The following is a 16,694-nucleotide window of genomic DNA, read 5'->3' on the forward strand; positions in this document are numbered from 1 at the left end:
AGGTTGTCATATGATGGCAATGGAGACGCTCCTAGTTTCCTAGAGTGCCTCGAGGAGTTACAACTAGCCTATGGGCTGACAGGGGAGCAGTTGTTCCCGGCGCTACCAGAAATGCTAGCAGGAAGGTGTTCCTTATGGATAGGGAACCAGAGAGGGTTCTGGCATCATTGGAATGATTTTGTAAGAGACTTTCGGTCTCGTTATTATCCAGCAACCTACGAGGAAGACCTGGATACTCAAATCCTGGGTCTACGGCAGCGTGAAGGCGAGGCCATCGACGACTACGTAGAGGAACTTCAGACACTCATGAGATGGAGAAGAGATTTCTCAGTCAGCCACAAGCTGCAGAGGCTCTACAAGAATCTTCTACCTCGATACAAGCTGTACATCAGGGAAGCCGAAGTCTATTTGGTGGACAATCTGCTCAAGCTGGCCAGGCAGTATGAGAGGATAAAGTCTGAGGAGAAAAGCGCTCAGCAGAGGCAGTGGGCTGCGAAACAGGAGGAGGTTTGTAAACCTCTGAAATCGCGCCCCGAGCCAGAGCCTACAACAACCCAACGATGAGTGGAGTCGACTCCAGTGGGACCTATCTGCTGGCAGTGCAAGAAAGCGGGACTCTGGGAGTCAGAATGCCCTGAGATTTCTTTCTGCGCGGCCTGTAGGAAACCTCGTCCCAGTTGCACCTGTGAGAAGGACCAGAAGAGGACAACAGACAAAGCCGCCATGGTGAGAACTAGGAACCAGCTTCAACTGCAACCGGAGTCACAGTTCGACAACAGGCTGTATACCACAGTCGAGATAGCTGGCCACCAATATCGAGCTTTACTCGATACAGGAGCTGAATCCAACTACTTAAGCTTGGCAACGTTTGCGAGCTTAGAAGCAGCTTGATGTGCAAGGAGAACTCCAACAGAGAGAGGTGCGATCTTGGCAAGTGGAACCGCGGTGCGGCTGTATAATAATAATAATAATAATAAAGCTTTATTGACATTCTAAATAGAACAAAAGCCTCTCATATGAGGTAATGATATTTTGTGCTGGCAGCTTGACAGTAACTTCAATAACTATTTACAAATTTACAATTTCTTGATGATTTTCTCCCATCTCTTTCTGTCCCTGGCTATTGTCGGCCACATATCTCCAACTCTTTGGGTGAGCTCGTCTCTCCATTGGCACGCTGGATGTCCTCTCCCTCTGGCCCGATCTCGTGGTATCCACTCCATGCATATTTCCACCCATCGCTCTGCTGTCATCCTTGCCACATGGCCGGCCCATCTCCATTTTATCAGGTGAGCTTCTTTTTGTAGGTATTTCACCTTCACCTGTTTCAGTAAGTCTGTGTTTCGTCTTCTATGATGCAGTTGCAGTCCCAAAATACTCCTTATCATCTTCGTCTGCGTTGTCTCTAATCTCTTGTCTGATTGAGCCGTCAGGGACCAATTCTGAGCACCATATAATATAGCTGGATAAACACATTTCAGAAGCAATTTGGCTTTCAATTCATTCGAAAAGTCGCCCTTGAATATCTTCTTCAGTGCCCAATATTTTTTCCAACCCTTGTTTATCCTCAAACTCACGTCCTTTCCCGTTCGGTTCTCAAAAGAAAGCAGTTGGCCCAAGTACTCATACTCATTGACATATTCTATTCTACCACCTGTAACATCAATTCTTTCCGTGTCTGAATTCGTCAATACTCTTGTTTTGCCTGCATTTAGACACAGACCAATTTTCTTGCTGGCTTCTATAAGTTCATCAAACATTTCTTTAATCTCTTCTGCACTTTTTGCCACTAACATCACATCATCTGCAAATCTTAAGTTGGTCAGTTGATAGCCATTTATGCACAAGCCTTCGCTCTCCCAACTTAAACGGCGAAAAGCATAGTCCAAGCAGCAATTGAAGATGATTGGTGACAATGGACATCCTTGCTTGAGTCCTTTCCTCAGTCTAATACTCCTTCCTCTTCGCTCCAACTTGATGTACATTTCATTATCCTCATACAAGCTTTTCAATACTTCAATGTTTTCCACTTCAACACCCGACTCCTCCAGCGCATTCCAAATTTCGCAGTGCTTAAGGCTTTGTGGAAATCTACAAATCCTATGTACAAAGGCATCTTATACTCATTGCTCTTCTCAATTATTTGGTTCGCAGCTTGTAATTGATCCGCTGTAGAGTAACCTGATCTAAATCCGGCCTGTTCTGAGGGGTGGTTTTCATAGATCTTGTTAATTATTCTGTTCTTGATTATGCTGGCAAATATCTTGTACAGAGCCGAGGTTAGAGTGATTGGCCTATAATTTTTAATATCCGAGCGAGATCCTTTTTTGAATAGAATTATTACTTTGCTTCTTTTCCAGGCTGAGGGCACTCGTTTCTCTTTCAGTATTTTATTGAAAAGTAATTTTATAGTGCTCATTAACACATCCAACCTGGAGATTATCACTTCGTTTGTAATGTCATCATCTCCAGGCGCCTTGTTCTTTTTCAGTTGCTTGATGGCTTGTTTTATTTCCTGCTCCAATATATCTGACACTCGAAGTTCTGGCTCCTCTTCTCTAGTGTTCCTTCTTTCTGTCTGATGATCCATTCCATTTCCTTCTTCATAGAGCTTCTCATAGAACAATGTAACTTGTTCTAATATCCTCCCTCTTTCCATTGTTGATGTTCCATCTTCTGTGTCCAACTTTGGTATCCATCTCTTCTTAACACTGCTTATTAGTTTATGGATGCTTTTTGTAGACTCTGAAGTGGCCATTATTGTTCTAATTACATTCTCCTCGTAATTCTTCATTCCCTTCCTTATTCTTTTCCGAGCTTCTTTTCTGAGATCTTGATGTTTCCTCTTTTCTTCTTCTGATTTGTTCAAAATTCTATTCAATCTTTCTCGCTCTTCGATCAGCTGCTTTGTCTCTTCAGATAATTTATTGCTCCTTCTTGCATCATGCTGACGAACTCTGTTTAGACTTCTTGCTGCTTCCGAAATCGAATTTACTATTCCTTCATATATTTCCTCAACTGAACAGTTCTCTGAGAGGTCTCTGTTACTCATCTCTCTCTTCAGATTCTTGACAAACTCTTGCTCATTCAAATCGGTTGTTCTTATTTGCTTTTTCTTAATAAAATATCTCCTCTCTGGCATTATTAATTTTCCCATCAATAATCTATGGTCAGTATCGAAGTCAAGCCTTTTTTGCACCTCTAGCTTTTTTATCAAATTATTAGATTTTTCTACTATAAAGAAATCTATTTCATGTACAGCATCTAGTGGAGACTTCCATGACCATTTGTCCACTAACTGACCTTCAAAGAACGTGTTCATTATCTTCAGATTATTGCAGAGTGCGAAATCTAACAGTTTTTCTCCCCTCTCATTTCTAACTCCAACTCCGTAGATTCCGTTTGTTCTGTTCTCTCCAAGCCTGCTTTTTCCTATTCTTGCATTAAAGTCTCCGAATATAATTACTTTCTCTCCTGTTGTTTTTGAGCTCAATAGATTATCCAACATGTCGTAGAACAGATCGACTTCCTCTTCTGCGCTGTCCGAAGTTGGAGCATGAACTTGAATCACAAATAATTCGATGTTACCTATCGTTAGCCTCAGGATCACCATTCTGTCGGATATCCCTATAAACTGTGTTATATCATTTTTGATATTCTTGTTAACAAAGAATCCCGTACCTCTATGTCCCCGGGTGGCTGCAGAATGACAGAATAAGTGGCCGCTATTCCGTTCTTCCATGCTTTCATAACTTCTTCGAATTTCCGCAAGTCCTATAATGTGCCATTCCTGCCCGTCTAACGCCTCTTCAAATTCAATCAATCTCTCTTCTCCAAACATCGTTCTTACATTGAGTGTTCCTAAAATGAAATATTTCCTATCTTCATTAATCTTGCTTTTACAAATATTTCCATCTCTTGTAGTCCTATTTTTGTTTTCATGTAATTGCTAATCTTTATTAGTTCCATCTTTGTTCTGTGTCTCATTCTTGTCTTCCTCTCTATTTATTCTCTTTTTTGTCTGTTTCCATGTTGGGTTTTCATCAGTACTGTTTTTGAAGTATCTCTCTAATCCCCCTTTCTCCTGTATTTTATTTCCATTTCTACCATTCCGATTCCCAGTTGGTTCTTTGTTTACTTCATTATTTCCAGGTGGTGAAGCCTCTTCACTTCTCGCTCTTTTTCCTTCAGATGGAGTTTTGCCTTGTTTGTCCAATTCTACCAAGGATAAAAATTTTCCGTCCACATTCAATTTATCTCTCGCGGCTGTATGGGAAGGTGGAAATCAACCTGAAAGTCGGCCAAGAGGTGCTACCCACAGTGATGACAATCATGGAGGGATTATCTCCCAAATTTTTATTCGGTCATCAACCTGTTTTGGTGACTGGAGAGAAGCTTCCGGTAGTGGAGGAGCTGAAGCTGACCGCTGAGTTGTGTAGTAGACGAGTCTACTGAAGGGTGGCAGTGATCAATGAGTTGAAATCCGAAATGATTTCGGGATTAAGTCTTTTGAGAGCGATTCAAGCAAGACTCAATCTAAGGCAGGGGAGGATGATATTGCCTCCGGCTTTAGTGGGACAGGTGGCAGCAGTCACTTCAGAAAAGAAGGAGTTCGAAAAATTCCTGGAGACGGAGCTGAAAAAATTCAGAGATGTGCCAGGTGCGACTCACCTCCTGGTTCATAAAATCAGGCTGAAGGGAGGAGCTGAGCCATTCTGACAACGTCCATATCCTCACAATCCACTTATGCAAGTGGTGATAAACGAGGAGGTGGACAGTATGCTCGATCAGTGGGTTATCGAGCTGAGCAGTAGCCCTTGGAGTTCACCAATTGTCTTGGTGAAGAAGGCTAATGGAAAGATGTGATTTTGCATCGATTTCCGGCAGATTAATGCACTCACGGAACAAGATGCATATCCCTTGCCGAATATGACAGGCATTTTGGATTGATTAAGGAACGCTAAATACATTTCTTCAATCGACTTGAAAAGCGGGTACTGGCAAGTACCATTGGAGAAGCAGAGTAAGCAGCTTACAGCGTTTATGGTTTCTGGAAGTGGGCTATTCCAGTTCCGGATGATGCCGTTTGGTCTACACCCAGCTGGAGCTACATTTCAGTGTCTTCTAGACCAGGTAATTGGACTGGAATTGGAACCCTGTGCTTTTGTTTACCTAGACGATGTCATCGTCCTGGGGGAAACGATGGAGGCTCATATGCTCAATTTAGCTAGAGTGTTCAGTAGGCTGAGAGAGGCTGGCTTGATAATCAACCAGGAGAGATGCCAGTTCTTGAAGCGGGAGCTACACTACTTGGGCCACATAGTGACAGAGCAAGGACTCAGGACCGATCCTGAAACAGTGAGAGCTGTAAACGAATTTCCAACTCCGCAGCGGCTCAGGATGCTCCGGAGTTTTCTAGGATTGGCATCCTGGTATAGGAGGTTTGTCCCGAATTTCTCAGACCTTGCAACCCCATTACACCGGTTGTTGAAGGTAGGAGTGAAATGGCACTGGGCACCAGAAGAGGAAAGAGCTTTTCAGGAGATAAAGGGGGCCCTCACTAGATCTCCAGTGCTCACGTATCCTAACTTTGAACTTCCGTTCACACTCCAGACAGATGCCTCAGAGTATGGATTAGGATCCGTGCTTACTCATGAGGTTGACGGAGAGGAGAAGGTCATCGCCTATGCAAGCAGAGGGCTCAAGGGGGCCGAGCTGAGGTATTCCACCACCGAGAAGGAATGTCTGGCTGTGATTTTCGCTCTGAGAAAATTCAAGCCATATATAGAGGGGTACGAGACTACAGTGATCACAGATCTCCAGGCTCTAAAGTAGGTTAGAGCTATCCCGAACCTGACAGAAAGGCTAGCTAGATGGGCCTTAGAAATGCAGCAGTACAACTTGGTCATCAAATACCGACGAGAAAAGCTGAATGTGGTCCCTGATGCTCTCTCACGAGCATTGCCAGGAGGCAACATACTGGCCGACCCACAGGAAGTCCAAAAGGAACCCACAGGAGCAGTAGCCGCCATCGTCATGGAAGATGACAGATGGATAAGGAGGATGAAGAGCAATCTACTCCATCATCCAGAGAAATACCCCGACTATATGGTGAGGGGTGAGGCTTTATATTGACATATATGGGCCCATCAGCAACCTCCTGATGCGCCGGAGAGTGATGTCTGGAAGCTGTGTATTCCGAGAGGTGCAAGGGCGGAAATACTCCAACAAAGTCACGATGCACCGACAGCGGGCCATCAAGGAGTGTTCCGGATTCATCACCAGATAGCCTGTCGCTACTACTGGCCAGGCTTGTATGCAGACGTTGCGAAGTATGTGAGGCGCTGCGAGACCTGTATGAAGCATAAAGTGGAGCAGCGGCCTCCATATGGGCACATGAATAGCCAGAGGAAGGTGGTGCGACCCTGGGAGACTGTCAGCACCGACATTGTAGGCCCATTACCTCACTCGAAGAGAGGAAATGAATACCTGGTGGTATTTCAGGACCAGTTCACGAAGTGGATGGAAGCTCGGCTGCTAGCTCAGGCAGGCAGCAATGCCATAGCAAGAGCTTTGAGAGAGCTAGTCATCACCAAATTCGGGGTGCCAAAACTGCTAATCTGTGATAATGGAACACAATATACAAGTGGACTTTTTAAGTCATACTGTAAAGATAATGGTATCACATTATTCTACACTCCACCTTATACACCGAGCTGTAACCCTATGGAGAGGGTTAATAGAGTCATGAAGACTATGATACAGCTCTACGTAGGCGAACACCATGCTGATTGGGATCGCTATGTGGAGGAATTTTGTTTTGCCATGAATACAGCAGTACACGTCGGTACTAAGTATACTCCTGCTTTCCTCAACTTCGGAAGGGAGCACCAGGAGATGCTTGCTGCGAGGAGGAAGGCGATCCCCGACAGGAGGACAGAGGCACGAGTCGAGCAGCCTAGCTGAGAAGACTGCAAGTACTGAAGCGTGCGCAGAAGCTCGTTTTAGATAACCTAAACGAGGCCTATAATAATACCAGGTGGTATTATAATCTTAGGCGAAGACCGCTGGAACTAAAGACGGGCCAGTTGGTGTATAAGAGGGTTTATCATCTCTCATCCGGAGTGAACCAGTTTGCAGCTAAGCTAGCTCCGAAATTTTCTGGGCCCTATGAGGTAGAGAAAATGTTGAGCGCTTCTGTAGTGTTATTAAAAGGAGCTAACGGTAAAAGGCTGACTGTTCACGTGAAGGATATAAAGATCTTGCCGCCCCTTCCTGAGGAGGAAGAGGACGAAGATGGAGGAGACGGCAGCGGAATAGGAGCCGGCCGCGACGGCCGAGAGGACAACTACGGAGGAGCCAGTGCAGAGGAGGACAGTGACGACAGGAGGAATCACGTAAGCCGGTCTCGTAAGTCAGTGACGCTGCCCACTCGGCTGATGGAGTACAGAGGAAGGGTAATTTAACATCAGTAATAAGGTGAGTGGCCAGAAGGAGAAATAGCATCAAATTTGAGGAAAATACATTTTGAAATATAGTTCATGCTTAATTATGGGTTCAAGATAATTAATAGCATTGGTACTAGTTGAAACTATCCGTGATATTGGAGGATGAAATAATTATTTCTTGTTTGAGAAAAATACATTGATATTAGGCCTATATTTAAAGGTAGCAAAATAATAACAATTTTCCGAGTAAATTGTCCTGGTTAATCAGAGTCAAAATCAAGCTGAGTGGCAACTCAACAATTTAAGTTTAATTAATCAGATAATTAGATAAGACTATCTTATCGCTCTAGCTTTTGCTTCAACTCCGGTTTTTCAAGTCGTAAAATCTTGTCTATTTCTAACCTAAAAGTGCCGGTTCTTTTCGCTTTTTCATCATGTCTGATGAGTGTTTTGAGTGTAAAAATAAATTTGTTAACATAAAAGAAATTATTGAGTGCTCAGAGTGTAAATATGTTTACCACCCCACCTGCACTAAGCTTCGCACTATGGATAAATTCGCGAAACTTGGTGTGCGTAAGGCTAACTGGAAGTGTGAGAATTGTAAAGGTGAGACTTCTAGTGATAAAAATTCCGAGACTGAACACTCTTTAGACTCATTGAAAGACTTCTTCATCGAGTTTATAAATTCAAAGTTTAATAAACTGAACTCTAGTATTGCTGCTCTGAATGTAACAGTATCAGACTTGAATGCAACATTGCAGACTGTTCGTACGGAAAATGAAAAGCTGAAGGGGGATTGTGAAAGGCTCACACCTGAAAATTCTAAATTACAAAAAACAATAAATGAAATCAAACAAAATTCCTACTCTGATAACCTTGAGATTGTGGGTATTCCAGAGACCGAAAAAGAGGACATTTATTCTGTTTTGAAAGCTGCGGCCCTAGCAATAAATGTACCTTATAAAAGAGAAGACATCTCTATCGCTCATAGGGTCCCTTCTACCAAATTAAAAACAAGGCCAATTATTGTTAAATTCATTTCCCGGTCAACGAATATGCTCTGGAGAGACTCTGCTAAGAAGAAAGGACGTCTATGCTCTACGGAGGTCCACCCGAATCTTCCTAAACAATCCGTCTATTTCAACGAACATTTGACCCCCTACAACAAATACCTACTCGGTAAAGCGAAAGGGTTGGCAAAAAATGGTGATTTAGCCTTTGTTTGGGTGAAGGAGGGGAAAATTTTGGTTAGAAAAAGTAAGGACTCACCGGCAAAAAGGACCTCCAATGATGATGACCTATTGAAATTACAAAAGTAAAATGATGATTATTATTATTATTATTATTGGACTTGACCTTCTTTCTTTATCTATAAATGCTATGCCTGAAGTTAACTGGACTTGATATTTGATTATATTTAGGGCGACTGTGAAAAGCCTGGAGTTGGTTTCTTATAATTTTAATTTTCTATTGAACTTTATATCAATTTTCTTTCTTTTCTCTTGTTTTATTAGCCTACTCTTCTTCTTGTTTTGTTTCTTATCTTTCTTATGGTTATCATAAATGACTCTGATGAACTGATTTCTCTTGAGACTTATAATACTATTCAAATAGATGATATCTTTCAATGTCATGAAGAGTTGTTTGGCAATAGCGATAGTAAATCTTACCTAAATGTTATTCATATAAATATCAGAAGTCTTAATAAAAATTTTGATGAGTTTTCATATATAATAAGTAATTGTTCTGTAGATTTTCATATAATTATATTGAGCGAAACTTGGGTGGTTGAGAATGACAACTTTAATTTTAATTTGAATGGATACACAGTAATTAATAAGCCAGGTAAAATAAATAAATGTGATGGAATCTCTGTTTTTCACAAAAGTGAGATGACTTATTAGAAGCTAATTTCCACGTTAACGAACTAATGAACATTTTTATAAATAAAATATCTTATCACATTGAACATGCTACTGTCAGAGTAAATATCCCTCATAGATTCCAACCTCTTAAACCTTGGATCACACGTGGTCTTATAAACTCAATTAGAAATCGTGACAGGATGTTTAAAACACTAACCAAACAACCTTTCAATACAATATTGAAGGAAGAATATATAGCTTATAGAAATTTTCTCAATAAACTACTAAAACAAAGTAAATGTGATTACTATAAAAGCAAAATTAATCAAAATAAAAATAATACTAAAAAAATTTGGGAAACTCTGAATGAAATGTTAGGGAAAAAAAGAAGTACTGAATCTCCAAAACTTGATGCCGATGTACTTAATCAACATTTTGCACAGGTCGGAAAAATATATGCTGAGAATTTGAAAAAAAATAATCCCATCTCAGTTGCAGATAACAAATTCAAAGATTCATTTTTGCAGAATTCCCATGAATCGTTTTTCCTAACACCTACAAATGAAGAGGAAGTCTCCACCACTTTGAAATCTTTGAAAACTAACGCAGCTCCAGGTGTGGACAGAATTAATAATAAATGCTTGATAATTATTTGGCCATTTATTGTCAGACCTTTGACAATAATAATAAATCGTTGTTTTTTGGAGGGTCATTTTCCAGATAGTTTGAAATTAGCAAATATTATACCCTTACATAAATCGGGTGACCCTTCAAATCCATCAAATTACCGTCCTATCAGTATGTTGAGCAGTTTTTCTAAAATATTTGAAAGATTAATTAAAACCCGTCTAGTTACTTATTTACAAAAACATAATATCATTCATAAACATCAATTTGGTTTTCAATCAAATAAAAGTACAATAGATGCAATTTCTCTCCTAACCCAGACGATTTCTAATAGTTTTAATAATAATATGGAAACCATAGCCATATTTTAGACCTTGCCAAAGCTTTTGACACTGTCCCTCATTCTAAACTTCTAACAAAAATAGAAAAGCTAGGCATTCGTGGAGTACCCCTCAAACTTTTTACCAGCTATCTTAACAATAGACATCAATTCCTCAAAATTGACAACAAAACTAGTTGCAAAGAACTCTCTGAATACGGCCTACCGCAGGGTACAGTACTATCACCAATTCTTTTTCTTGTATACATCAACGATCTTATCAAACTAGAAATAGAGAATTGTGTGACAATCTCCTTTGCGGATGACACGTCATTGTTATTCACTGGAACTACATGGGAGAAGGCCAAGGATAAATCAGAAACTGGTCTTAAAATTATAAAATCCTGGCTTGATAATCATATCTTAACCTTGAATATAAATAAAATTAACTTTATGACATTTTCACCAACTGCTGCTGGTCAGCCACATGCTCTTGACTACATCATTATACATGACCAACATCAACAACATCCAGACACTAAATGTTCTTGCTCCAAGTTGAAAAAACAGAAACATGTTAAATATCTTGGCATAATTCTTGACCAACATTTACGATGGGATGTTCACATGAACACCACTTGTAATAAACTTAAACATTGGATAAGTAATTTCGCAATATCAGCCAAGTTAGTGACAAAGAGGTTTCAAAGCTTATATATTTTGCTTATATACAATCTTACCTGGGATATGGGATAAGAATATGGGGTGGATCTTATTCTAATCATATAGATAAAATTTTTGTTATTCAAAAATCCCTAATCAAAGCCATACTAGGAAAACCTAGACGCTATCCAAGTGAAAATCTTTTTCTTGAATTCAAGGTTCTAACAGTAAGACAGCTATATATCAAAATTCTCATAACTTATATAAATAAACATAAAGATCTATTCAATTTGCGTGAATCTACTTATAATCTTCGTCCCTCATCCATAACTTTTCAGGTTGCTGACACTAATTTGTCCATTTGCAAAAAACAATTTTCATACATTGCATCCAAACTCATTAATAGTATCCCTCATCATTTCATCACCAATAAATTGAGTAAAAAGCTGGTAAGAGATATAAATGAATGGTTATCTTCGAATGACATTAGTTTTTAAATATCTGCTACTAAAACTAAGCCAATTTTATCCATTTTTCTCTCTTGAGAAATAGATTAATTTAATTCTATTAGGTATCCCTCTTCTTTCTTTCCTGTCCTTTCTGTTCTCTCTTTTCCTTCTTCCTTTTCCTCTCTTTTTTCTTTTTAAGTTAAGTATTTTTTTTTCTAAGTTTAAGAAGTTTAATATTTTTCTATCAGTTATTATTTTTCTATTTTTCCTTTCACTGTAATTAGTTGAATGTTTTTTATTAATTAGTTTATCTTTTATCCTGAAATTTAAAATATCTAGATTTTTAACACTCGGCCCCTGCGCACAGGTTCTTTAACCTTGCGGGGACCTTCCTTATATTCATTGTATAATATAATTTTATACTGTAATTCATCATTCTAATGTAATTCTATTTCTATGTTTCTGATTTTCTGTTGATGTTATTATTATTAAGGATAAATAAACGATTTTGATCTGATTTTGAATTAGTCTCTGGGCTTTATTTGTTAAGTCGGAAAAATCTTGTTATTTTTTCTTTCATCTCCAGTAAAATTGCCATTTTGTCATCTTGGAACTCCTAATCCAATTCCCCTTACCAAGCACGGGTTAAAGAGATGGAATTTGTACTATTTTATTTTTCATGTCGTCAATTGCAGCCTGTGAACTGTATGACGATTTATGTCATTGGAGTGAATTAGTTGTCAGATTTTTCTGAATAAAATTATTTATCCATGAGGTTATGGATTAAATATTTATTATGATCATAGAATGAAAACGGCGATAATTGCTTGGGTCTGTGGTAATTAGTAAATTACAATGCAGTAAATAACAGGAGTCATTTTTCTGTGGATATAAGTCAACTATGTTGCAATGGATTATTCATAGTAATTGAATAAGTTGCGTTTGATTGGGAGTCATGATGCACTACAATCATATTTTTGTTAGTTTCAAATATGATTCAATTGCTCCAATATTTTATTGAAGATGAAAAGAACATCAAGGCCTGTAATAAGTGAAATAAAATCTTCATTATTTCAACTCATTTAATTCCATCTCGATTTTGAAGATTACTTGAGCTGTATTGGTATTGCAGTAGTCGTAGTTCTTTTGTGCTATTGTTCTAATTGTGATTCAGTCACGTTCGGTAGGCGGATCCAAGTTTCTCACGGCCTGTGCTTGTGGACATTTTCAGTGACTATATTTTTATCTACAATAAATCAATTCTATCAAGGAAATTAATAAGAGAAGACTTTGTCATATACTCATATTAGAATGAGCATTAGGAAACGGCGTTTATCCTATTCTGTAGTTCTGCCAGTTTAATCTGAATCTCAGTGCTACGTGACTGTTGAGCGGTCGTCACTTGCGATAAGATAAAATAATCAACTTGTTTTGTCTATTATACAGATTATTCTCATCCGATCTTGCATTGTTTTTCATTTTATTCAAGCCAATAATTCCAGATTATTCCTGTTTTTCTCCCGTTTATTGTTGCTTCTCTGACTCCACTCTGTCAGTCTGTTGTGAGCTACCGTGCAGTCAACATCAGGTTACCATCAGGTCACCAGGCTATTGTAGAGCAGCTCATTATTATTGGACACTGTGATTTTTGATTATTTCTTTCGAGTCTCTCATCACTGTACTGTTTTCTTCGACTTCTTATACAAACTCTGTTTCGTTTCCTATTGCATTTTTCCCTAGTTATTTGTCTTGTATTTTCTTCGAAATTGATAAGCGCCATAGTCGGCTTCCTCATTTCTTCAGTGCCATTTATTTCTTTTACTTATCACCTTCCTCTCGATTTTACTTCGTTTTCCTTTCTCAATCTACCCTGTGGAAAATGCCATCTTTCCGACAAAGTGCTCCGCGAGATGGAGCGGCTGTCCTTGACCGAGAAGGGGAGGTTCCAGGCTCTATGTACCCGGCATGTGGGTCGCTCCCCAAAAGGACTTCGGGAAGTATTGAAAAATTTGAGGAGCGACACCCTCCTTGGTTTTCCTCTGATACGGTGAGGAGGCATCGCTCTCGCCGTAGTGAATCGGAAGGAAGCACTCACCACCATCCTTGACCCGGGACACCGGACCACCACTGAGGACTATGATGCGGTCCACGCCATCATGGCAAAATTTTGCTAAAAGACTGTGACACATCCAGGGATTTCAACAGTGTTTTCAACACGTCCGAGAAGGCCTGACCCGCTGGCAAGCCGAGAGGATTATTGGGCAGCAGCTTCTCCGGCTCCTTCAATGGCGAACCCCTCCTGTAGATACCCTGGTGGAAGCTGCCTCGAGCAAATTGTTCGAGGTCCTCCCCACTCTGCGAACGGGACGTGACCGCGATGTAGTGGTCACAGTGAGTCTGTCTTCTTCCGAGACCCCTGCTGGCTCAGACTGACCCGAGGTTCATCTCCCATCGACCTCTGCTGCCGCCGGCTCTCTGATGGAGATACCAGAAGTCCCTACGGAGGACGAGGATGCCCTACTGGAGGGAGGAGGAGGCGACTTCTCCATTTCTCCGGCGTATGGGACTCCTGAGGAGGTTGTGCAACCCACAACTCCTCCCTGCACCTTGACACAGCCGGCAACCCCGACTCTCCCCACCCCGTGCTGGATTCAGGAGAGGGGCCTCACCGGGGCTTGGGGAGCAGCCTCCACCGGACCACGCGGACCTCCTGAGAGTGCTGGTGGGCTACCAGCCTCCTGCAGCCATCCGCCGACACCTCCCCGCCAAACCGCCACCGCCAACCATGGAGTACCTGACATAATGGTGTGCCGTGATATGAATTTAGAAAGTTAATTTGGAATTTAGAATTTAGAAGCACACACAATATAACTTAATAAAAGGGATACTTGATAAACATACCTAGTGCTAGAGAACGGGAATCCAGAAATGACAAGAGAGACAATGAAATAGAGAGAAGATATCAACTATATTGTCACCTCTTACAGTTAAATTCAACAATTAATAAAACAAAAAGGAAGTTACATCATGAAAACCGAAAATAAAATTACTAAATTTGGAAAGTTATCTCTGAAATAGATAATTCGGTAATAACCTACTCCATATGCTCTACATTGAAAATGTTTTAGATTGAATCATAAGAAGCTTAAAGGACTCTAATTTCAAAAGAAGAATTGAAAATTATCATAGACATGTCTTAGAAGTTAATCATAAATAACAATAAATATTTTAAGAAAAGATCCACATAAAATTCTTAGAACATCAAATTTAGAACACACTTGGAAACTTTAAAACACTATCAAAACATTATCAAGTATTAATGATGTCCAATAATAACTATTCTGTATCTTTATATCATGAAAGCTGCAAAGACAAACATTCCTCAAGTATCACATCATGGAATACTACCTTGGAAAAACTATTCAAAAAATATATGTCATCAAAACAAATTTAGAAAAGGTTAGGGTCCTTGAAACTTCATTTGATCCTTCACAACTTCAAGATGAGAATAATTTTAAAACATTAATTTATCAATAAGGGACCTTTAAACATTTCGTATACTAATTCAACTTTAGTAGCTTAGTAGATTAAAATATAAATTTAAGGAAAACTGAAATTCCCAGCTGGATCCTTACAGAGAAAATATGGCCTCACATTTCAATGTAAAGATACAACCGAAAATCTATTACTCAAACCAAAATTAATAAAGTTAGTAATCTATCCAATCCCAATAATATCTCAAAATTACGATTCAATAAAAGTCTAATTCCGCACGTTTTACACCCCTTCCTTTTTTGAAGGTCTATAATTATTAAAACCCATTCTGTCACATCCGGAGTTCCTGGGACGTTCGTTTAATTTGGAAAAAAGTTGTTACCTCATAGCTGTTCCTTCAAATTGAATCTAGGCTCGGTGATCAAGCTCTACACGTCCAGATGGACAGGAGACAGCATACCCCAAACTTCTAGGACTGCCATTGATTCAGAGGCGTCTCAGCAGCTTAAAGACACACGTTCATGATACGGGTTCATGGATACATACGAATTGATGGATTAATACGTTGATCCCATACTTTGATGTCCCCGTACTTACACCGCTGTTAGAATAAAAAAATAAACTAGGATAATACAAATTAACTTAACTTCAGTTATATAATAAAATCAACCTATTTTAGATTATATAAAACTCAAATCAATACTTATTACTTTAAAACATAAATAGACATTACCTACTTCAATCTCTTGATTTAAGAGATATGTACATAGTATTCCATAATAGGCCTACATAATTCACAAGTTGATAGAACAACTTTTCATAACAAGGTCTTTCGAGTATTGTTGTTAGTTTAGTCAGTTATCTTACATAAATTACATATATGGTGTAATTTAAAAGAATAAATTACATGATAGGTGTTTCCTAAATAATCAAGAAAGCTTTCCATTAGGATTAGAAATAAAAATAAAATCTATAACCAAAATACTGATAGAACTCATAATAATATACTATAAACATCAGTCAATTTGGATTTAAACAACAGTAATTGAAATTTAGGTTAATAGCTTCCTCTTCAAAAATAATTTAAATCAAAAAATATCTTAATTCCTACTAATGGGTATTCTGAATTTCTACAAAACATATATCGTTCATTTTCTTCCAACATTCATCAGTTTGAATTACCATTACCATCTTCCATTCAAATCAAAAGGACTATTCTCAATTATTACACTTTAATTATGGTACATTACAATAAATACTTTGATGGAAGCTTTCATTGATAATAATTTCCTTAATTTATATTATAAATCTATGATGTACCTTTAGTAGCGGTTATAAAAGAAAAATCTCCATTGTGAGGTGACAATTTGATACTCTCTCTCTTCTTAATTAAAGCAACTACTGAGGTGGAAAAAACTAAAAATGCTACTGGAACAAAAGGTTCCAGAGCCAAATACTCAAAAAAGCCTAAAGCTGGCATGGCAGCCATGATTAACACCAAGTTCTGATCAGACTACATTATTTAGTACTGCTTATGTCGGAGGACAGACGCTGAGTGAAGCCACTTCGCTTTTCTCGTCTTGAGGTGGACAGCTGTGTGATCGTCCATACTAGATAGACCTAACCAACGTTAACTGTGATTGGCAGTTACTAATCTCTAAAAAAATTTCCACCAATACAAAGGAATGTTACAACTACAATTTAAGATACATTCTCCCACCAAGTGACAGCTATTTTTCCTTGAAAGTTATAAATTCCTTGCCTTATAAGGTCGTGAACCAGACTGATCCTCCAGGAAAATCGTTGATCTTCTCAGTACCACAACTTC

At 39.1% G+C, this 16,694-nt stretch overlaps 1 protein-coding gene across 1 annotated transcript; it reads right to left on the bottom strand.

Annotated features, from left to right (window-relative positions):
- Positions 1-1,076: 1,076 nt before the first annotated feature.
- Positions 1,077-3,613, bottom strand: LOC120352189. The gene is made up of 2 exons (XM_039431905.1): positions 2,433-3,613; positions 1,077-2,091 (listed from the first exon to the last, which is right to left on the bottom strand). Exons 1-2 carry the CDS (start codon positions 3,611-3,613, stop codon positions 1,077-1,079), a joined length of 2,196 nt encoding a protein of 731 aa, XP_039287839.1.
- Positions 3,614-16,694: the final 13,081 nt, after the last annotated feature.

Source organism: Nilaparvata lugens, chromosome 7, assembly GCF_014356525.2.
Source record: "Nilaparvata lugens isolate BPH chromosome 7, ASM1435652v1, whole genome shotgun sequence".
Lineage (NCBI taxonomy): Eukaryota > Metazoa > Arthropoda > Insecta > Hemiptera > Delphacidae > Nilaparvata > Nilaparvata lugens.

What these genes read in the sequence shown, in the direction of transcription:
- LOC120352189 (XM_039431905.1), bottom strand. Translation starts at nt 3,613, where the DNA reads ATGGTGATCCTGAGGCTAACGATAGGTAACATCGAATTATTTGTGATT. An exon ending in AACGAAGTGATAATCTCCAG is followed by an intron (nt 2,092 to 2,432) that starts GTTGGATGTGTT and finishes TAGGATTTGTAG; the next exon opens with ATTTCCACAAAGCCTTAAGC.